Raw genomic sequence first — 22,733 nt, 5'->3', positions numbered from 1 at the left:
AGGGCTGCCGTATGGGGGCGAGCATTGTCATGGAGGAGAATCACTTTTCTCATTGGAAGGTGTCGTCTTTTGCGGCGATATGCAAGTCTTGCATATCGCAATTGCAATATCCGAAGTTGTTAGACGCCTATCACCTTCAACAAGTTGACGAACACTGTCGATGTTGCCCGCTGTAATGCTGGTGCGGGGTCTGCGGTCATGGCTCTCATTTTCAACACGTTCACGGCCCTCCACGAACTGTTTATGCCAAGCAAACACTCTAGCTCGCGACCGCGTCTTTTCCCCGAACTGTACAGTCAATCTTCTCAAGATTTCGGCCGGTTTTACACCTTCTGCAGCTAAAAACTTTATAACAATACGTTGCGCAATTATATTAAAAATGACTCTAACCGAAATTTGTGGTTTATCGGATAACATTACCTTTGAAAATTCCTTGTATAAAAATGATTTGCACCAATTTTTTACCAATTTCAACTGTAACATGAGTTTGCAAGTACCACCGTTAAGTGATGTAAGAGCCATTTGAATAATATTTAGATTATATCCAGCATTATTTAATTTTAGCCTGCAAATAGTTTTACGATACTCACGAAAGATGAAACGGGACGTGAATTGAAAATGAATTTTGATCATGGTACAACTACCTTGGGATTCAAGTATGAAGGAAGAGTAGTTCTTGCAGTAGACTCCAGAGCTACAGGAGGACAATTTATTGGCTCCCAAACTATGAAGAAGATTGTTCAGATAAATGATTTTTTATTAGGTAATTGTAGTACTCAAAAATCATAAATCACATTAATTTTGTATTTTTCTAGGAACATTAGCTGGGGGTGCAGGAGACTGTGTATATTGGGATAGGGATCTTGCAAAACAATGCAGAATATATGATCTTAGGAATAGAGAACGTATATCTGTAGCTGCTGCTTCCAAATTATTGGCAAATATGGTCTACAATTATAAGGGAATGGGATTGTCTATGGGAATGATGTTAGCTGGTTGGGATACAAAGGTATGAAAATGATCTTTCTTACAAAGGTACATTTATGGAAATGAGTTTTTCAGGGCCCTCAACTCTATTATGTAGATTCAGAAGGCCTTCGAACAGCAGGAGAAGTATTTAGCATTGGCTCTGGTTCAATTTATGCTTTCGGTGTATTGGATTCAGGTTATAAGTGGGATATAAATTTTATAAGTGCTTGATCTAATTTTATGTAATTTGTATTTGAAAAATGTTTCAAATAAAATACACTAAGGTTATTTAAGTCAGTTTTCTTATTAATGCATTAATCCTTTTGGGCAATATATGTTGTTTCTAAAATTAAACCTCTTATAGAATTTGTTATAGATATTTATAGATGATTTACATCAGTGTCTATATTGATGAATTCATCATTTGGGGCAATATATGTAGTTTCAAGAAATAGACTTTTTTGTAATTTTTTTTAGTTGTCAAAACCTTGGTAGATTAATAATGCATATTGAGTTCTTCATGATAGACATGAGTGGCTAATGAACATCTATAAAAATAAACGCTATTAACAACCAACTAACCTCACCTACCCCATAAATTTCAACTTAATGTTATCCATAAATTAACCAATCATTATTGAACATCGCTCACTACAACATCTAGCCAATTAAAAACTACTCTTAATTAATTATTGTAAGTAAAAAAAAATATTATTAAACATTTGTACATATTTCTTGTATTTAACCATAATTTCAGTCCCAGACGATTCACAAGTTCGGAAAATATGTTTAATTTCCACGGGAAATAACTTTAATACTTTCGAATACTTATGTATTCATCGTCTGGGGAATAATTAGATTAAGATTTTCGGTGGTTCTGAATTGTAATAATTATTGTAAATGATATTTAAAAATTTTACAAGAATTAATACAAATCAAAACCACTGAAAATCCACTTTGGTGTTTCATTACCACGTTCCCAATAAGCAACCGCTCATAATATAGCTGGCTAAAACTTCGTTACAATTCATGAAAATGGTTCTTACTAAATCACTATAAATATCAATATCTCAAAATAGAATGAGTGGCAGGTAATAAGACACTAACGGGCAAAGGGCACTTCAAGATACTTTAGGAACTCTGAGATGATTTAGCTCCAAACTTCTTATGTTGTTTTGCATTGCTTTGGTGTGTTAAACCCATATGGGTAACCACAAAGGATTTTCTTTTCAAGATTCATAATAATAAAAAAACTCATACATATTGCTGTTGCTAAAAATAATGATTTTTGTTAGCCATGGGAGTCCGAAACATAGTAGCAATTAGTAATTTAGGAATTGAAAAAATAAGTTATACTAATGTAAATGTTTTATATGTACCAAGTGTTAAAAAACTGGAAATGTCAGATAGGGAAATATTATTTGAAATTGCTAAAACAATAAATAATGATTTTTGTTAGCCATGGGAGTCCGAAACATAGTAGCAATTAGTAATTTAGGAATTGAAAAAATAAGTTATATTAATGTAAATGTTTTATATGTACCAAGTGTTAAAAAACTGGAAATGTCAGATAGGAAAATATTATTTGAATTTGCTAAAACAATAAATAATGATGAAAAGCTGCTGTTTGTGTAAAGTAGAGAATTTGTGTGATATAAAATTTTATATATTTTATAAATGGCACAAGCTTATTGGAAATTTTAAATAAACAAATGGTTGTGGCTTTATTAACATGCTTGATGTTGGGAACCAGATTGGATATACGAGTATGTTTTGCTGTTAATTTTTACAGTAGGTTTCAAAATCAAGCTATAGATAAGGTCTTTAATCATTTAAAACGTGTATTAAGGTATTTATAATCGATTCATGTAGGATTATAAAGTTTAGAAAAAATAATAAAGATTCGTTAGACTAAAAATGCGTCGTTGGATATCTTTTTAATTTTATTTTTGCAAGACTCTATGTTGAACAACCAAGAAGCATGCACTAAAAAAGAGAATTTGTAGTTGAAAAAACTCTTCTTGCATTTAGGTATTAATATTCGTAATATCAGCTTTTATAAGGTCATCAGCATAAAAATAAAATAAAGTATTTAATTAGCACCTAATGTTACGGATTAATTGATACCTGCTTAAGTATTGATCTAAATTCAAGAGATATTTGATTTTTAGATTCGTTATCTCACGGAAATTAACACGTTTATATGTCTATTTGATAGACATGAGTGGCGGGGATTTTTGAAATGTCTCGAGAGTATCAGAAAATTATATAGGGAGAATCCTTGCATCCTTTAATGTACCTCTACCATGTATTATGTTTCTGGTAACTATTAGATATTAATCTGGCGATTAATTCAGGGGGGCTGGCCGTAACGAGCGGTTGAAAAAAATGATGACACAAACTCATAATATATTTTTGTATATGTAAAAAAGGTAACCTTGACATACTCCAGCGTGTCAGATTTTTATGCAGGAGGGTCAAGTTGATGTCATAGTCCTCCTGAATAATAATCTGACAATTATATGGACGGATATCGCTAGTCTGACCATTTTGATGGAAATTTAGAAATAATATATCCGCATTTACGTACAGAAATTGGATAATTTATTAATATAAAATTAAAAATAGATCATTACACTTTATAATAAATTACAAAACATTGAAATTTGAAATACATATTTTAGTCTTCATCTCATTTAGACTCATCTTTGAAGTTTGTTTCCACTTCAACTTCCAGGACGTCCTCGTCATTTCGTGATTCTGTAACTAAGAATGGTTATGATACATTATAATGTTATATTTATGATGTGATAGTATAATATGGAAAAGAGAACGTACCTGAATCTAAAGTATCTCCTAAAATGTCAGGTGTTATAACGATGTCTTCGTACGCCTCAGGAAGTTGGTTTCCTAGAAACCAAGTTGGCTCCAATTTTCCATCCACATTTCTCCATCCATTTCTAGTGGTGACATTTCCGTAGGAATACGATTGTGAGCGTTTCTCCACATACAAGCAATATATTTCGTTCGCAATAAATGTTGCAGCTCCGATCGACATGATGGCAAATTACAAGTAATTCATTCATTTCGCATTCAGTGAAAAGGGTTGAGACGTATCATTTACTTTGTACGTTTTATTAAATACTTCCACCCCAGCGATAAAACGTCAGCTAGTTTTTTAAACCTGTACAAATGGCAGATGAATGATGAATTTAAATTTGAAAAATCTGTCCCTAATTTCATGAATAAATTCGACGCATTCTCTTATTAAATTAGCCTTTTCACTACCACAAAGTCCTTGTAAAAAGAATTACCCAACAGGTCCCTTGCTTCTGGTAATTCATCAGTTTTAACATTTGTTCCAATGTCGACATATCCTGTAAATTTTTTTCCTTCATTCAATTCGTCTTATTATTGCAATTTCATCCCAAATCAAATTGTATACAATTTCCCTGTCACAAAATTCTTTTGGTTTTAGAGCATTTAAAGCTTCTTTGCTTTAGCAATGCATAAGTTAATATTACAGCAAAATATCCTTAACTCGAGAATCCTTTACTTCTTGCTTTCAGCATTCTTTTCAAAATGAAGCAAAATAGTTATTAAAATACATTTCTTGATAATCGGTTTATAGAAAATCTACTATTTATGAGAAAATTGTTACTCAAAGAACTTACCAACAAGGTTTTTTCGGCATTTTCAATAATCAAAGATTTTTCTTTTAAAACTGATACCAGAGATTTTGAGGAATTTACTTTAGATCAGGTTGATGGAGTGGCTTAATATTTTTTCTTTGAAGAGACACTGTATTTTTCAGAATACTCATATTTTTTTTGGCCTCTAGGGTGTATTGAAAACAGAACTGCTGAGATTTCCTGCAAAGTTTTTTTGGAACCTAAATAACAATGACATTATAAGAACATTCTTCTGTTTGGTTAAAAGAGTTATTCACACTTTCAGAAGCACTTGAAAGTTTCAGGTGAGTAAAATAATTAAATTTATGAAAATTGGATGAAGCATATCTTTCAGACTGATGTTTATTACAAAATCAGCAATAAGTATGCATTAACAACATTTTTCCATCAGACAATAAATACCTTTCAGATGTTGAGTCTAAACACTGCCAAGAAGTACCCGGTTTAATAGCTCCAAATTTAACATAACTTTTTGCCCGAAAAAAAAATTATTTTCTTGGTCTTGAAATTATTTTTGTTTAGATTAATTGTGGAAAATATTGCCCATTAACCAAATTTAGTGAGAACTGAAGCCAGATCATAATGATTTTAATTATATTACGATTTATAAATAAATATTTGACAACATTGAGGTTTACTGTCAAACCACAAGTTTACAAAAAACGTGTAAAAATGAGACAGCAACTGAAATAAATGAAGAAAGACCATTTCGATTCGAAGCTACCAGACTAACAACATTCATAGAGAAAAGACTATTGTGCAGATTGGGAAATACAACGATAACATTCAAGTGTAGAGGAGTAACGTCTCTGGGTTAAAAAATGTGAGCTGATTTTTGATGGGTAAATAGTTGGCGCTGATTATAGAGGGTATTCGCTTGAATTTGAAAATAACTGTATAGTAATGCTTTAAATAATGCTCCGTGATAATGAAATTAGTAGTATTAAAATAAATAAAATAATTAAACGATTAACGATTAACAAAACAGAATCTCGTTAAATTAACTTTATTATTTAGCTATTTATTTGGTTTAGATAATACATATATTCTAATATGAAAAAAAGTAGAATCATGTAACAATAATGAAATAGTAAAAAAAAACATTTTGGTTGATTAAAATAAAATATTGAATTTTATCCGTAACTAATATAAAAATTATAGAAATATAATTAGATCAATAAAAATAGAATAATAAAAAAAATATTTCGGTTCCTAAAAATAAAATATTGAACTTCATTAGCAACTAATATAATAGTTATAGTCATATAAAAATATCAATAAGAATAATAAAATAATTGAAAATAAAACATTTTTGTTCATAGAAATAAAATATTGAACTCTATCCGCAACAAATATAATAATTACAATTTTGTTAAAATATCATTGGTAATTAGCTTATGCAAGCAGGTACAGAAATATATCAGTTCTTAATAAAAAATAAAAAATATTTTAAACGTACCCGTCAAGGATAATATCTGACAGAGGATCCGTGTTCCGTTCTGAAAAATTCGAATCATATTGTCGAGAAGAAAATATTAAACATGTGTTAACAACTTGTGAAGTCCCACGAGGTAATGGAGAAGTGGAAAGGGTAAATAGGACCCTTATACCAGTCTTAACAAAACTTAGCGGCCGCAAGTTGAATTAAATAAAAATTCTATTTGTGTTTAATTTCTATACACACTAGCGCCCCCAGCCGGCCAGACGCCAAACTAAACACGGTTTCATAGACAATAGCTCTCCCTGCCGGCCAAACGCCAAACTTAACACGGTTCCATAAACACTAGCGCCTCTCGCTAGCAAAATGCCAAATTAAATACGATTCTGTGGATATTAGAGACCTCTACCGGCCAAACGCCAAACTAAACACGAATCTACAGACACCAGGGCCCCCTGCCGACCAGACGCCAAACTAAACACGATTCCAAAGACACTAGCGCCCCTTGCCGGCCAGATGCCAAATTAAATACGATTTCATAGACAAAAGCGCCCGCCGCCAGTTAGACGCCCAGCTAAACAAGATTCCATAGACACTAGCGCCTCCCGCTATCCAAACGCCAAATTAAACACGATTCTATAGACACTATCAATCTCTGTCGACCAATCGCCAAACTAAAACACTATTCTATGGACACTGGCGCCCCCTACCGGCCAGATGCCAAACTAAACACGATTCTACAGACACTAGCCCTCTGCCAGCCAAACGACAAACTAAACAAGATTCCATAGACAGTAGCGCCTCCCGCTAGCCAAACGTTAAATTAAAAACGATTCTATAGACACTAGCGCCACCTGCCAATCAAACGCCAAATTAAACACAATTCCATAGACAGTAGCGCCCCCAGCGGGCCAATCGCCAAACTAAACAAGTTCCCATAGCCACTGGCGCCTCCCGCTAGCTAAAAGTCAAATTAAACACGATTCTATAGACATATAAATCTATTTCAACAAATCGCCAAACTAAAATACGATTCTATAGTTACTAGCGCCCCCTACCGGCCAGACGCTAAATTAAGCAGGGTTCCATAAACAAAAGCGCCTCTCGCTAGCAAAACGCCAAATTAAATACGATTCTGTAGACACCAGCGACCTCTGCCGGCCAAACGCCAAACTAAACACGGTTCCATAGAATCAAGCTCCTCCCGCCAGCCAAACGCCAAATTAAGCACGATTCCATTGACAGTAGCGCCTCCTGCTGGTTAGACGCCAAACTAAACAAGATTCCCTAGACACTAGCGCCTCACGCTACCCAAACGCCAAATTAAACACGATTCTATAGGCACTGTCAATATCGGTCGACCAATCGCCAAACTAAAATACCATTCTATTGACACTAGCGCCTCCTGCCGGTCAAACGCCAAATTAAACACGATTCCATAGACAATAGCGCCCCCAGCGGGCCAAACGCTAAACTAAACAAGTTCCCATAGACACTGGCGCCTCCCGCTAGCCAGAAGTCAAATTAAACACGATTCTATAGACATATAAATCTATTTCAACAAATCGCCAAACTAAAACATGATTCTATAGACACTAGCGCCCCCTACCGGCCAGACGCCAAATTAAACACGGTTCCATAAACAAAAGCGCCTCTCGCTAGCAAAACACCAAATTAAATACGATTCTGTAGATACCAGCGACCTCTGCCGGCCAGACGCCAAACTAAACAAGATTCCATAGACACTAGCGCCTCCCGCTAGCCAAACGTCAAATTAAACACGATTCTATTGACCGATCGCCAAACTAATCAAACACGAACTTACGCCATCTGGCGAGGAATAGTCAACCTGGAAGTACCTTGCGGCCGCTAAGTACTTTCAGTTCGACTATTCCTCGCTAGATGGCGCTAGTTCGTGTTTTAGTTTATCGTTTGGTCGGCAGAGGCCGGCTAGTGTCTATAGAATCGTGTTTAGTTTGGCATCTGACCGGCAGGAGGAGCTGGTGTGTATAGAAATCAAGCACAAATAGTATTTTTATCAAGATCAACTTGCAACCGCTAGGTACTTCCAGGTTGACTATTTCTATACACACTAGCGCCCCCCGCCAATTAGACACCAAACTAAATACAGTTCCATAGACGCCAAATTAAACACGATTCTATAGACACTATCAATCTCTGTCGACCAATCGCCAAACTAAAACACTATTCTATGGACACTGGCGCCCCCTACCGGCCAGATGCCAAACTAAACACGATTCTACAGACACTAGCCCTCTGCCAGCCAAACGACAAACTAAACAAGATTCCATAGACAGTAGCGCCTCCCGCTAGCCAAACGTTAAATTAAAAACGATTCTATAGACACTAGCGCCACCTGCCAATCAAACGCCAAATTAAACACAATTCCATAGACAGTAGCGCCCCCAGCGGGCCAATCGCCAAACTAAACAAGTTCCCATAGCCACTGGCGCCTCCCGCTAGCTAAAAGTCAAATTAAACACGATTCTATAGACATATAAATCTATTTCAACAAATCGCCAAACTAAAATACGATTCTATAGTTACTAGCGCCCCCTACCGGCCAGACGCTAAATTAAGCACGGTTCCATAAACAAAAGCGCCTCTCGCTAGCAAAACGCCAAATTAAATACGATTCTGTAGACACCAGCGACCTTTGCCGGCCAAACGCCAAACTAAACAAGATTCCATAGACACTAGCGCCTCCCGCTAGCCAAACGTCAAATTAAACACGATTCTATTGACCGATCGCCAAACTAACCAAACACGAACTTACGCCATCTGGCGAGGAATAGTCAACCTGGAAGTACCTTGCGGCCGCTAAGTACTTTCAGTTCGACTATTCCTCGCTAGATGGCGCTAGTTCGTGTTTTAGTTTATCGTTTGGTCGGCAGAGGCCGGCTAGTGTCTATAGAATCGTGTTTAGTTTGGCATCTGACCGGCAGGAGGAGCTGGTGTGTATAGAAATCAAACACAAATAGTATTTTTATCAAGATCAACTTGCAACCGCTAGGTACTTCCAGGTTGACTATTTCTATACACACTAGCGCCCCCCGCCAATTAGACACCAAACTAAATACAGTTCCATAGACGCCAAACTAAACAAGGTTCCATAGACACAAGCGCCTCCTGCCAGTCAAACGCCAAATTAAATACGATTCCATAGACAGTAGCGCCCCAGCCGGCCAGACGCCAAACTAAACACGGTTCCATAGACACTAGCGCACCCTGCTGGCCAGATGCCAAATTAAATTCAATTCTATAGACACTAGCGCCTCCCGCCACCCAGATATTGTCATTCGTTTTCTTAATGCTTATTTGACACTCCTCAATTTGTCACTATGCAATCCAATCAACCGTTTTATTCTATAATTATATGCATTCAGATTTGAGATCATTCTTGAAGGTATCTACGGCTCCATTTTCCAATTCTTCTTCATACATATACAATTCGAAATTATGTATGATTGTACCATTCAAGCCCAGAAAGAAATCATGCTCATATACGTTTCAAACGATAAGCATTCTTACTTCTTTTCAGCATCATTTTCCTCATCATGGCTCTTCACATTACTACAAATATTTTGAAATATGTGATTTAAGGTAATTTTGAAAATAATAATTTGTTCTTGAGCCAAGTGGTTTTTAAAATATTTATTTTGCCAATCTATTACGAGATTTAAGTATATTAAATAAATCATTAAAATTTAGAAGAAATTCATCTGTAGTACCTGCATTATGGAAATATGTATTAATATCTGTTCTCAATAAATAAAGAGGAACAGCTGCTCAATAACCATCACAAAAAGACGTTACATTGTTTCCACCTTTACACTGATAAATTTCGCAAATCATGCAACTTGGAATTTCGTCGAAATGGTCCAATTACAACTCTGGTTAGCAAAAAGATATCGAAAAAAATTATATATCATTAGAAAATCTACACTCTAGCGATGTTTATAAAAAAACAAAAGCTTCCTACCACCTTTACTTTTTTTTAATCGCATGAATTCTTGTAATAATATGAATATTTAAGATATAATACATACTGTGAAAGTTATGAAGTTATAACTTCTTGCATAAGTTAAAATAAGAAGAGACATGAAAATCAGAAAAATTGAAGAAAATAAAGTGAACTATTGAAGAAATGAGTCGTTTTAGAAAATATCTTGTTTAACAATTCAACAATTTTCTAAGTAAAATTGGGTTGGATGTCAGTAATTTACAAAAAGTTTTTGTCATAATAGTACAGCAAGTCAGCAATGTAAAAAATGAGATCAGGAGTTGTTATGACAGCTATATATGATAAGGAATCAATCTGATGAGTTTTAAACACGAAAAAAAAAGGATTATGATAGAGTGGAGTGATAAACTCCACTTTAATAATGAAAATAATGAATTTTGATCTTCTGCTTAAGAAGATAATCTATAAAAAATACATCGAGGGAAAAAGAAGACATGTACCAACAAAATTAAAAGGAGTAACAGAAAGAGGCATATTCAAAATTATACTTATCTACAATTATTCTATATATCTCGTAACAGTAAAGGATGACAGTGAGTTGAAAAGCTAAGAACAAATGTGAGAAAACATTTAGAAATGTGGTCCACTCAAAATTCTTCATACATATAATTAATATAAACTAGATACCTTCCATAGGACAGCTGTAAGCCTACATTTTGATGTTTAGGACTTGTTTTGAAAAGAATACTGTTCCCTTTTCGTTCTCTCAACGTTTTTGCTTCCATTAGAATGACTTGATAACAATATACTTTCAACTGGTTGTTGAGAAGCTAAAAAAATAAAACAAAAGTGTGTGGGTACGTATCAGTAGAAATGGCATTACCTCACCCAATTCAAACAAACATGTTTCTTCAATATTCAACAACTCTAAAATACCTTAGACATGGAGTGCAATAAACCATTAAGTTGCATTACAATGTATTCGCTAAGCTAAATTTACACTCAACCAAGTCATATGCATACAGGACTTTTCAGGAAAATTCTTCATTACTCATTCAGTTTCATTGGCAGATATAGTGTTGAATTTGTACAAAGTGATGAAATGGTAAGTGACTTGAAAGTTCTTATTCAAAAACTGGTAAGACAATAATTTGATGGAAACATGACATTGCTAAAGTTATTTTTTTCAGACTAGTTTGAGATTTTCAAAGGAAGTCACCTAAAATACTTAACAAAATATATGATTTAATATCAAATATTGATGAGCAACTACTAATTATTTTGATTAAGAGTAAATTTATTAGAAAAATATTAATATTTAGACAAATATCAACTCACTGGCAACATTTTTCATCAATTCATTGTAAACTACAAGTTACTTATTCTCCACAATTGGGGTGGAGTCTCTTTAAATCAAACCAATCAAAAATTACTCATTATTTATTTTCTTACCTCAGAAATATGAATAAAACAAGTAAGATGTGTCAGAACAATACGAGGATCTTTTCTATCATTTATTTATTGTGCAGAAATACCACAGTTAATTTGAATGATCTTTATCTTGCAATTCCATAAGGTAGGTACTCCAAAACTACTAAAGGTCCCCATGTGAATCCATCCAAACGCTCCTATTATATCAATCATTATATACAGGTAAATATTTAAAAAAAAAATGTGTTGTTGGGGATTGTTTTATTAAATTTCTAAAAATATTTCCTAAATGATAGAATCACTGCAAAAATCTTCAAAACCGGTTAGATGCGGTTCTCTTGTTGCTACTTCAATAATATAATTCTTTTTTTGTAACTTGACATTCACACTACAAATTTCCAGGCCCAGTTCAGATCAAGCTACCATAGCGAAATTAGTAAATATGTTAGAGTACATACAATTCTTTTTTATTAGAGGCCATTTGGGTAAATGAGAAATCACGCTCCTTTACCTAAAAATAAATTATTTGTAAACTACTTCCAGTATTGGTGTAGTAGCTATACTTGTTATTAAAAAAGATATTCTAATACTTGCCAACACCTTAAAAGCATATTCATCAACATAAAACATTGTGGTGTGTACGTGAGTATTTTTATCAAATTACTTAGTTAAAGGTGTAGAAAGTGTGAAAAATAACTGTACATACCTACTATAAGAATCAAAATTTTAAAAATTTATACATTTTCAGTCAAAATTTACTTCATTACATAAACTACATTCACTTAATCTTCACGTTTAAAACTTAAACATAAGTAAGTTTTCAACTAGATACCAATTCCGTTTCTAACATTATAATGAATTCCGAAGTTCCTTTGTTTGAAACTTTGGTTTACTTTGACCTTGGACGGACGAATAAATAAGATTAACCCAGCTGGCATGTTTGAATATAACTGAAGCCAACTTACAGTAAACCTCAATGTTGTCAAATTTTACAATTTATTTGTTCATTATCTGGATGCATGTTACATTTCAAAAATATTTATTTATACATCGTAATATTATTAAAAACCAATAAGAATGTGGCTCTAGTTCTCACTAAATTTGGTTAATGGACAATATTTCCCACAATTGATCTAAACAAAGATCAAGAAAATAATTTTGGCTTATGTTTATGAAAAAATATAAGCTATGCAACATTGCTATGTAGGTGTATTCATTTATGTTTTTGTTTTATCTAGCATAGAATGTTTGAAAGAAATAATATCAAATACTAGTTTTATTTGAATACAAATTTACTATAGACATGTACCAACAAATCTTCGAGACAAACATATAGGTTTTTAATGAGGATATGCTTATTTATTATAATTATTAGTCAATTTAAGTCAAAAACAAGATGAAAGTATTGTGAAACAAAAAACACAGGCTAATAGATTAGCCTGGCCAGCAACTTCAGTACTTTCATCAAGTTGAAGTGAAAAGTTTGTTTTATTTAAACTGTGACAGTGAATTTGGCCGATTTTTTTTCTTCCTTCTCAGTGAATGAAACTTCAGATTCTAACCTACTAAGTGTTCTGTTCCTTTTTTAGATATCAATATGAATAGGCGATAAGATGCAAATGTAGCTTGTCTATTTTTCAGAAATTGATGTTTTCGTTATTGAGTTTGACTTTAAGAATTCTTTTTCTTTGTACTGAAAGAAATACATATGTTTTTTTTTGTGAAAAGTCTTTACAGTTTTGAAGGTTTCATACTCTCATCAGCAAATACTTCGAAACATAAAACACACTGAAGTAGCAGGTTGTCATCTGTGCCAGTAACCACAAAAACCATATTTCAAATAATCAGCAATGTACTTATGGTTCGGTTTTGCCTTCTTAGGGACTTCTTTTAAAAATTCTAAACTAACCTAATAAAAATAAGTTTTGCATTGAGATGTTTATTATTATAAATTATTAATAAATGAATTTTGTCTTATCACTTGTTTTTAAATAAGTATTTTTAAGGCAATTACCATTTAACCAATCAAATCACTTTGTACAAATTAAACATTATATGTGCAAATCGAACTAAACGAGTAATGGAGAACTGTTCTGAAAAGTTTTGATTGTATGTGACTTGGTTGAGATATTATAGATTATAAGGGAGACTACCTAAAACGTTCAAATAAGATGTGAGAATGCTTATCGTTTGAAACGTTAATGAAAATGATTTCTTTCCGACCTTGATTGATACAATCATACATAATTTAGAATTGTATAAGTATGGAGAATTGGAAAATGGAGCCGAAGATACCTCCAATAATGATCTTTAACTCGAATGGATACAATTATGGAATAAACGTTTGATTGAATGGAAAAGTGTTGATTATTTCATAAAGTACGCGAGGACAATTTGTGTGCTGCATTTACTACTACCTACTGCTACCACCACACTCACTATTATACTGTCTGACGCCGGTTTCGATGTACTCCTCTAGTTTCTATGTGATTTGTACAAAACAAACAAACAAACAAAATATTACTGCGTATAATTTGATATCAGATGGTTATTTGATTGAATTAGTAACTCACTAAAGGTATTGAACAAAATATGTAATTTGATCCATTTGGTCGAAAGATACAAAAAACTACAGGAAGAAGTGATTTATAAGATATCAACTGATTTTGGTATTTGTAATAACTGCAAATTATCAAAGGATTATTTCTTAAAGGAAAGACTATCATTACTCTGATTGAATTAGAACAACTCTAAAATTCAGTGGTAAGTTCAATAATTACTCATCTTGTACTAGATACTGTGAACAATTTGAAATTATTATTATAATTATTTTCTAGTTTATGCTCTTTGAAAAATAGCAAATGAATGCTCTCAAATTTTTTCGATAATAATATAATGAGAATCGTATAGAACTGCTTTTGTTACTTGCCATTTTTCTTGATCAAAAAATTTCTTATAATTAAAAATCACATTGTTAACAGAAGTTAATTTGAAATTAGAATTTTCTCTATATAGAAAAATTGTTTCTGATTTTGTATAATAGTGCTCGTTTCTATAATTGATCTTCACACAAATGTTTTTGTAATCCATTTACTTAACACACTTTATCTGTCTTGATTGAACTTCTCAGTGAATATGTAACTAAATCCTAATTTTAATGTACGGACAAAAATAATTATTGAAAATTGTGAAGTTATTTTGGTTTTCTAGAAAATCCCAGTGAGACAGATTTTGTATAGAAATTTTAAAACTTTGACTTATATTTTGTATTGATTGATGTCTTATACCTTGTTATTTGCAAACTAAAACTATTTAGATGATGTTTCTGTTTGCCAATGAACAAGAGAATTGTTCAGAAAATGGGAAAGTTTTGAAGAAAGATCGTTTTAGTTCCATAAAAGGTTATTAGTTTTTCAACTAGAAATATTCAGACAATTTAAAACAAAATATGCTCCAGTCTCAACAACTAGGCCACGTAAGGATTCACATTCCTATATCAAAATGAATCATTTATTGATATCTCTCTGTGGTAAAGCATTGTCGGTCGAATATAAAATCACCCTGTATTTACTGAGTTATATTTAGATTATGTAAATTCCAAAGATAATAATAATCTTTTTGTATTTACTCAACCTCTAAACAGAACTAAATTTGTTTATTTCAAAGAAGATCTGTGTATATTTTAGGATTTAGCTTTACTTCGTTTATTTTATATGTATGTTTTAATACAATTTCATTGTTGTTCTATTTTATACTGTTCACTCCTTTATTGTATGAGCAGCTTGAAATTGTTGTCACTATCGACTTGGGCTCCCCTGTGGTGGTTATTCCGAAACCCGATGGGAGTGTCCCACATATTTTTCAAGCTGGATCCATATTAAGCATATTTGCTTTCGAAAGTATAACAGCGGGGCAGTGTCATTCAAACTATTACCAACCATAGAGGCATGTATAGGATGACCGATTGAATATCGGTATAATAACAGCTCCTTCTGAAATGTTGATGAGGTGAGTGAGAACTGTATCCCAGACTACTCTAATAAATATCGATTTTTTCTCTATTTGTTTCCCCTGTTATATGTGAATTTTATTTTTTTATTTAAGGATAAGGCTGAAACTGTTGAAATTAGTTATAAAAAATTATTTGCATAAAATTAATAAAAAAAAAATGATTTTATAACAAACTTTATTGAGAAAATTAACAAATTTTTATCAAAAATTAGAACGAACATTTTTCCTTCAAATCACGACACCATCACTCAAAAGTATCTTTCTGCTATTCTCCTCATATTTCATCCTCCTTCTCTTCTTCATCCTCCTCTACTTCTTGCTCCTCTTCTTCTTCTTCTTCGTAGTCTTTCGCCGAAGATTCCGTCTCATCACCCAACTTCGCGTGTTTCTTCTGTTTACCGCCGCCATCCTCACTCGCGTATCTCTGTCGCTTCGTGTTTCTCGAAGATTTCGCATATCTATATATGAAGCTGTACTTTTTCAGTCTGTCGAGCAGCTTCATTTCGACGGCCTCTTTAGCCTGTTTGACGGCTACGTCCATCCTGAGTTTGAGTTTATTGAATTTATCGTTCAGCACAAGGTTATCGTCGATATTTTTCAAGAACGGTTTCAAATTTTCGGCCTTCACCCAAGATCTAGTCACCGCGCCGGAATCGAAAAATGTCACGTGGTAGTGCGTCTGAAAATAATCGTTATCCGTCACAGTGTGACTAACTCCATAGATCGAATACCTTGTGTCGTTTCAAGAATTTTATCGAAATATATTACGAAAAAAAGTCGATTAATCACCCTGTATATGGCCATCAAAATTTACAAATTAAAAAAAAAAATAAAGCTGTATACGAGTTTACAAATTTCCCACTCTCCACTTTCAGTTGATAAATAGAATCGCACTCTATTTAAGGTAACTTGAAATTTATTTCGATTTCAACTCCAAATGAAATATTGGAATAAGTAAAAAAATCACCCTGTATATAAGGTAACTTAATAATTTCGATATTAAAACAAAATCATCCTGTACGTGACATGAACTAAAAAAATGGTACTTAGAACACTAACCTAATGAAAGTGACCAAGAGAAATATTAGACTTACCGGTTCTGAGGAATCTTTCAAGCAAAAATAATTCTCGATTTCCGGATCATCTTCCACCATAGCCGGCCACCATGGATAACCCTCGAATTTCGCCCAGACGATGCTACCCGCGTTATATATATTAAATATCATCAGCTCCTTTTCTTTATCGTCGATCGATTCTTCCTTGATTTTGCATCTATTATACCTCCCATCTGGATTCATCCAACAATACCATTTGTCAGATAGATCCAGGGGATCTTTCACGTCGGGCAGGTATCTATACTTATCGCAAGAGTCGCAATACACGTAGAGACCGACGTTTCTGCATTCTTGAAGTAATCTCATTTTCTCGTAGAAGCTCTCGTTCAAAAAATCCATATGTTCCTCCTCTTTCGCATCTTTTCTGTTTAGAACTTCCTTGGAATTGGCGTCGCTACAGTTCATTGGTGGTGATGCATCGAACTTATCTGCAGGAGTCACGATAATCTTCGTATCGTTAGCATCTTTTTCCTCCTTTGGAGCTTGGAGCAATACCGTTGAGTTTTGGTTTCGATAAGTTTGTTTTTTCTTCTCCTTAACCATTTTCAACCAGTTATTGAATTTTGTCACTACCAAATTTTTGTAATACAAATTGGTTTCTTTACTCAAAGTCGACGGCATTTTAAAACTTCTACAATTTTAATATACAAATAACACTTATTAACCGTCTTACTTTCATTCACTTAAAAAAATATTTTTGACAATTGTTGACTTTTGAAATTTAAGCACTTTGAAATGTTTATCTCGTTAACCAATCGAAATCATCAATTGATGATATCTTTAGGTATATTTAAGAAAAAAACGATTTTTCGCGTTGTACATCACGAAATAAAACCGCTATAATTACGATGATTTAACTATCTGAAACAAATAAAATGAAAATATGTAGACATATATGTAATACCAACTGTCCATATAGGAGTCTTACCTATATGAGTAATAATAGTATAACCATTGTATAAAGAATATTCTTTATACAATGTTATTACAGTATATGTTAGACAACGTATTATAACAAAAATAATATTTCACAACGTTGCATAGAATATTTTTTGTGTTGAAAGTTAAAATGGCAACATGCTAGTACGCTGTGAAGTTGGCTCCTAGTGATATTAGACAGTTTAGGTTATTGCATATCTGTCTTTATATTAAGTTATAACAATAAAAAGGATATTTTTATTCTAATAATACTAAAAACAACAAGTTATAGGTCCGAGACTTTTCACTGTATAAATAAATAATTCGGATTACGAAACTAAAAACGAAAATTCATTAGAACAAAAAACTTTTCTGGAAACTGTAACATAAATGGAATAACTTTAAAAGCATATAGAATTATGGACTTGGTTATAAACCGAGTTCGAATAAGAGGTGAGAATGCTTATCATTTGAACTGAACTTGAATGTTACAATCATACATAATTTCGAATTGTATAGGTGTGAAGAAATGGAAAATGGAACCGAAGATACCTACAATATTAAACTCAAACCTGAATTGGATTGCACAGTGACAAATTGAGAAGTGTCAAAGAAGCATTACGGAAATGATTGGCAATATTGAAAATTCCACATCAGATAATACTTTCGAATGGCTAATGAAGATGCTTATAGAATACAAAATGGGGAAAGTGAATCGAATAATAGAGGTAATTATTTAATTACAATAAATATATCTAAAAACTTATGATATACATATTGATTGGTTGATTGTACAATGAATCAACACTGAGGACATACACTCAGCTGCCCAAAATTTGTTAAATGAACAATTCACAAAAGTAAAAGTCCTTAAAAGATACTAGAAGAATATTCACATTGAGAAATCCAAGACATGTACTACTATTACCACACTCACTTTTACACTGTCTGACACCTGTTTCAATGTTCTCCATTAGTCTCTATGTGTTTTGTACAAAACAAAAAAATATTACCGAGAATAATTTGATTTAAGATCATCAGTTGATTGAATTAGTAAACTCACTCTCTACTCAATAACAACATTCTGTAGGCTAATGTAAAAGGCTTTTCTTGTTTGAATTTCCCGCCTCCCAACTGAAACGGCAACACTGCACATGTCAATAGGCAGTGTTGTTTTATTATTTATTATAACAAAAATAATATTTTACAACGTTGCATAGAATATTTTTTGTGTTGAAAGTTAAAATGGCAACATGCTAGTACGCTGTGAAGTTGGCTCCTAGTGATATTAGACAGTTTAGGTTATTGCATATCTGTCTTTATATTAAGTTATAACAATAAAAAGGATATTTTTATTCTAATAATACTAAAAACAACAAGTTATAGGTCCGAGACTTTTCACTGTATAAATAAATAATTCGGATTACGAAACTAAAAACGAAAATTCATTAGAACAAAAAACTTTTCTGGAAACTGTAACATAAATGGAATAACTTTAAAAGCATATAGAATTATGGACTTGGTTATAAACCGCATAGGTACCGAGTAGTATTCATGATTATGAATATATAAAAACATACATTTGTACATACATACATAACACATATTATGAGCTGTACTGGTAAATGATGAAATATTTGAAAAATTGTCTAAGCTGTATGAAGGAGATACAGAACAATTAAAAGGTGAGGTCACTCAAAAATTTTTCAGCTATATCTATAAGAGAAATGACATTCAATATATCTGTATTCATAAGCGATAGAAGATCAAAGCATGATGAAATCTACAAAACGTGACATAAGCGTAAAAGGTATTGGAAACAAACATTTTGATGAATGCTTTCTTCAGAATGTGATAATAATTTCACTGGAACACAAAAGTTAAGTGTCAGACTGGATAATAGAATACATAAAAATGGTTGAAACTAAATTTGATACAAAAGTTCATTAAGTAAGATAGGAAATAATGGAGAATATACGAGTAAACGAATGAAAGAATATATGAAAAAATGAGGTACTATTCTTGATTATACTCCAGCAAACTTCCCATAACTTAATGGAAAATTGGATTGAGGGTAAACCTTGGACACTAAGAAATCTAAGTGTATTTGGCTCAGATGCGAGGATTTGGCGAAGATACTAGAAAGGATATCGGCTCTGGAATAAAATTGAAATACATGATATAAAAATAATAACTAGGATATTAAAAGATAATGAAGAAACCAGAAGTCAAAAACAAGATGAAAGTAATGTGAAGAAGAGCCACGATGAGGAAAATGATGTTGAAAACAAAGAACAAATAACAGTAAAGTGAGAAGTGTAAAATAATATTGAGGAGAACAAGGAACAGGAAATAAGGAAATCAAAAAGAAAAATTTCTGACCTATTGTGATTTTCCAACAAAAACAATATTATTTCCTTAAGAAGCTTGAACAATCTTGACAACACTTTACCTCTTGAGAGCCACCGTACTTCACAATGAAGCAGGAATGCTTTTTGCTCACTTCCCATTTGATCACACAGAATAGCAAAAAGTCAGCAAGTTAGCAAGCAACTTCAGTACTTTCATTAAGTTGATGTGAAAAGTTTTTTTTTCAAAACTGTAACTGTTAAATTGAGCGATTTTTTTATTTTCTTTTCAGTGAATGAAACTTCAGATTCTACCCTAGAGAGTGTTCTGATCCTTTTTTAGCTAGCTGTCAATGTGAATAGGCGATATGATGGAATTGTAGCTTGTCTATTTTGCTCACCACAAATTGATGTTTTCATTAGTGAGTGAGACTTTAAGAATAAGTTCGAATAAGAGGTGAGAATGCTTATCATTTGAACTGAACTTGAATATTACAATCATACATAATTTCGAATTGTATAGGTGTGAAGAAATGGAAAATGGAACTGAAGATACCTACAATATTAAACTCAAACCTGAATTGGATTGCACAGTGACAAATTGAGAAGTGTCAAAGAAGCATTACGGAAATGATTGGCAATATTGAAAATTCCACATCAGATAATACTTTCGAATGGCTAATGAAGATGCTTATAGAATACAAAATGGGGAAAGTGAATCGAATAATAGAGGTAATTATTTAATTACAATAAATATATCTAAAAACTTATGATATACATATTGATTGGTTGATTGTACAATGAATCAACACTGAGGACATACACTCAGCTGCCCAAAGTTTGTTAAATGAACAATTCACAAAAGTAAAAGTCCTTAAAAGATACTAGAAGAATATTCACATTGAGAAATCCAAGACATGTACTACTATTACCACACTCACTTTTACACTGTCTGACACCTGTTTCAATGTTCTCCATTAGTCTCTATGTGTTTTGTACAAAAAAAAAAAATATTACCGAGAATAATTTGATTCAAGATCATCAGTTGATTGAATTAGTAAACTCACTCTCTACTCAATAACAACATTCTGTAGGCTAATGTAAAAGGCTTTTCTTGTTTGAATTTCCCGCCTCCCAACTGAAACGGCAACACTGCACATGTCAATAGGCAGTGTTGTTTTATTACTATTATTACTATATCTATACACGAAAAAATTACTAACAATAATTTATTCAATCTGCTTAAGTTATTTAAACAACTTTTTTTATTAACAGCAAGGACACGGAGGTAAACGTATCAATAGTTTTGGAGCTCAACAAGGTTTGAAATTTTTATAAAAAAATTCATGTATATCTTATATGAATGAATAATCTACATACCTTCAATTTCAAACACATATATAAACATTTTTCTTCAAAATAATTAGAAAACACAATTAAGATTTTTACTTCAACAAAGGGTTTGTGATAACCTTTTCAGAATGTAAATAAATGATTCTGTTAATGTAAAACGGTCGGTTAAACTTACATTCTGGTCCACATTTCTTAGAAGCACATTTTAAGCATTCTCCAAAGCAACCATGGCATCTTAAATTCCAGCAGTTACAAAGACCCATTTTTGATTTATTTTCATAAGATGTTGACGGCATTGCTGCGTCAAACGGGATTGATGTTAGTCGTGGAAGAATATCGTTATTTTTCTTCAATTTGTACACTACTGTCTCTGAATGGTAATAGGCTTGCGGAACCATATCGAAATGGTTTTTTTCATTTATTTCCATCGGTATCTTATACAGATTCGATGTCGGTAGACTTGCGGAATCAAGTCGCCATGATCTTTCTCTATTTATATTAGTTTGTGGAGAATTTTGACTGGATGCTGTAGGTCTAAAGGATTTAAATCGGATTAATGTTTTTCTTGAAAGCATCTTGTCAGATTTTTCAGTTTGTGGTTTTGTTGTAAGTGAAAATAGATATATTTTCGAGATCAAATCTTACTTTCTTCTTTTTTGGAGGGTTAACGTTTTCATTCAGTGCTCTGACTCCACTGTCTTAACTAGACATGATTTTTTCCTTGGAGGTTTATCGTTATTTTCCTAAATAAAAATATTTTCAAGACCAAGAAACTAATTTTGATGAAAAAGTTTATGAAAATAAATAAGCTAACCAAAATCGTTATGTATCTGTATTCGTTTGCGATAAAATGGCTGCCTTTGTTTACTAAATACTAAAAAAGCATTTTGAATAGATTTGTTGGAGTGAAATATTTTTGAGTGTTTAGATATTGTTCAAGTGATATATTAGTCTTAGTTTCAGTTTTTAGTAAAGCTTTTCATATTTCCCCATTCCAGTCATATGGTTAAATTAGTTACTTACAAAACTCTACATAATAGGATACTCGAATAATGTATATTTTGACTTCTAATATTATTATGAGAAAAGCAGTAGTCAAAAACAAGATGAAAGTAATGTGAAGAAGAGCCATGATTAGGAAAATGATGCTGAAAACAAAAAACAAGAAACAGAAAAGTCAAAAGTGTAAAATGAAGAAAGAAAGAACAAGAAATAAGGAAATAAAGAAGATAAAATTATGCCTCATCGCGTAATTTTACAACAAAAACAATCATAATTCATTAACAAGCCCAAACAATCTTGACAGCACTTTCACTCATTTCATCGCACAGAATGGCAAAAAGTCGGGATTGCTTAGGCTGCGACTTAATGAAATTTACAATCTTCACTGTATTATCAATCGCCGTTGGCTAAATTCTTTTTCTGTTCAATGTCAAATGCCTTTAAATTTATTGTTATGCTGCAGTTTTGTTA

At 32.6% G+C, this 22,733-nt stretch overlaps 1 protein-coding gene across 1 annotated transcript; it reads left to right on the top strand.

Annotated features, from left to right (window-relative positions):
• Positions 1 to 379: 379 nt before the first annotated feature.
• LOC130451909 (proteasome subunit beta type-5-like) lies at positions 380 to 1,200 on the top strand. The gene is made up of 4 exons (XM_056791262.1): positions 380 to 511; positions 565 to 763; positions 816 to 1,009; positions 1,063 to 1,200. Exons 1-4 carry the CDS (start codon positions 380 to 382, stop codon positions 1,198 to 1,200), a joined length of 663 nt encoding a protein of 220 aa, XP_056647240.1.
• The last annotated feature ends 21,533 nt before the right edge of the window (positions 1,201 to 22,733 follow it).

This window comes from Diorhabda sublineata, chromosome Y, assembly GCF_026230105.1.
Source record: "Diorhabda sublineata isolate icDioSubl1.1 chromosome Y, icDioSubl1.1, whole genome shotgun sequence".
Lineage (NCBI taxonomy): Eukaryota > Metazoa > Arthropoda > Insecta > Coleoptera > Chrysomelidae > Diorhabda > Diorhabda sublineata.
This window is presented reverse-complemented; position numbering and strand designations above follow the sequence as displayed.

Coding starts and splice junctions, on each gene's coding strand:
- LOC130451909 (XM_056791262.1), top strand. CDS start 380: ATGACTCTAACCGAAATTTGTGGTTTATCGGATAACATTACCTTTGAA. Junction 512..564: donor AAGTACCACCGTTAAGTGAT/GTAAGAGCCATT, acceptor ATTTAATTTTAG/CCTGCAAATAGTTTTACGAT. Junction 764..815: donor GATAAATGATTTTTTATTAG/GTAATTGTAGTA, acceptor GTATTTTTCTAG/GAACATTAGCTGGGGGTGCA.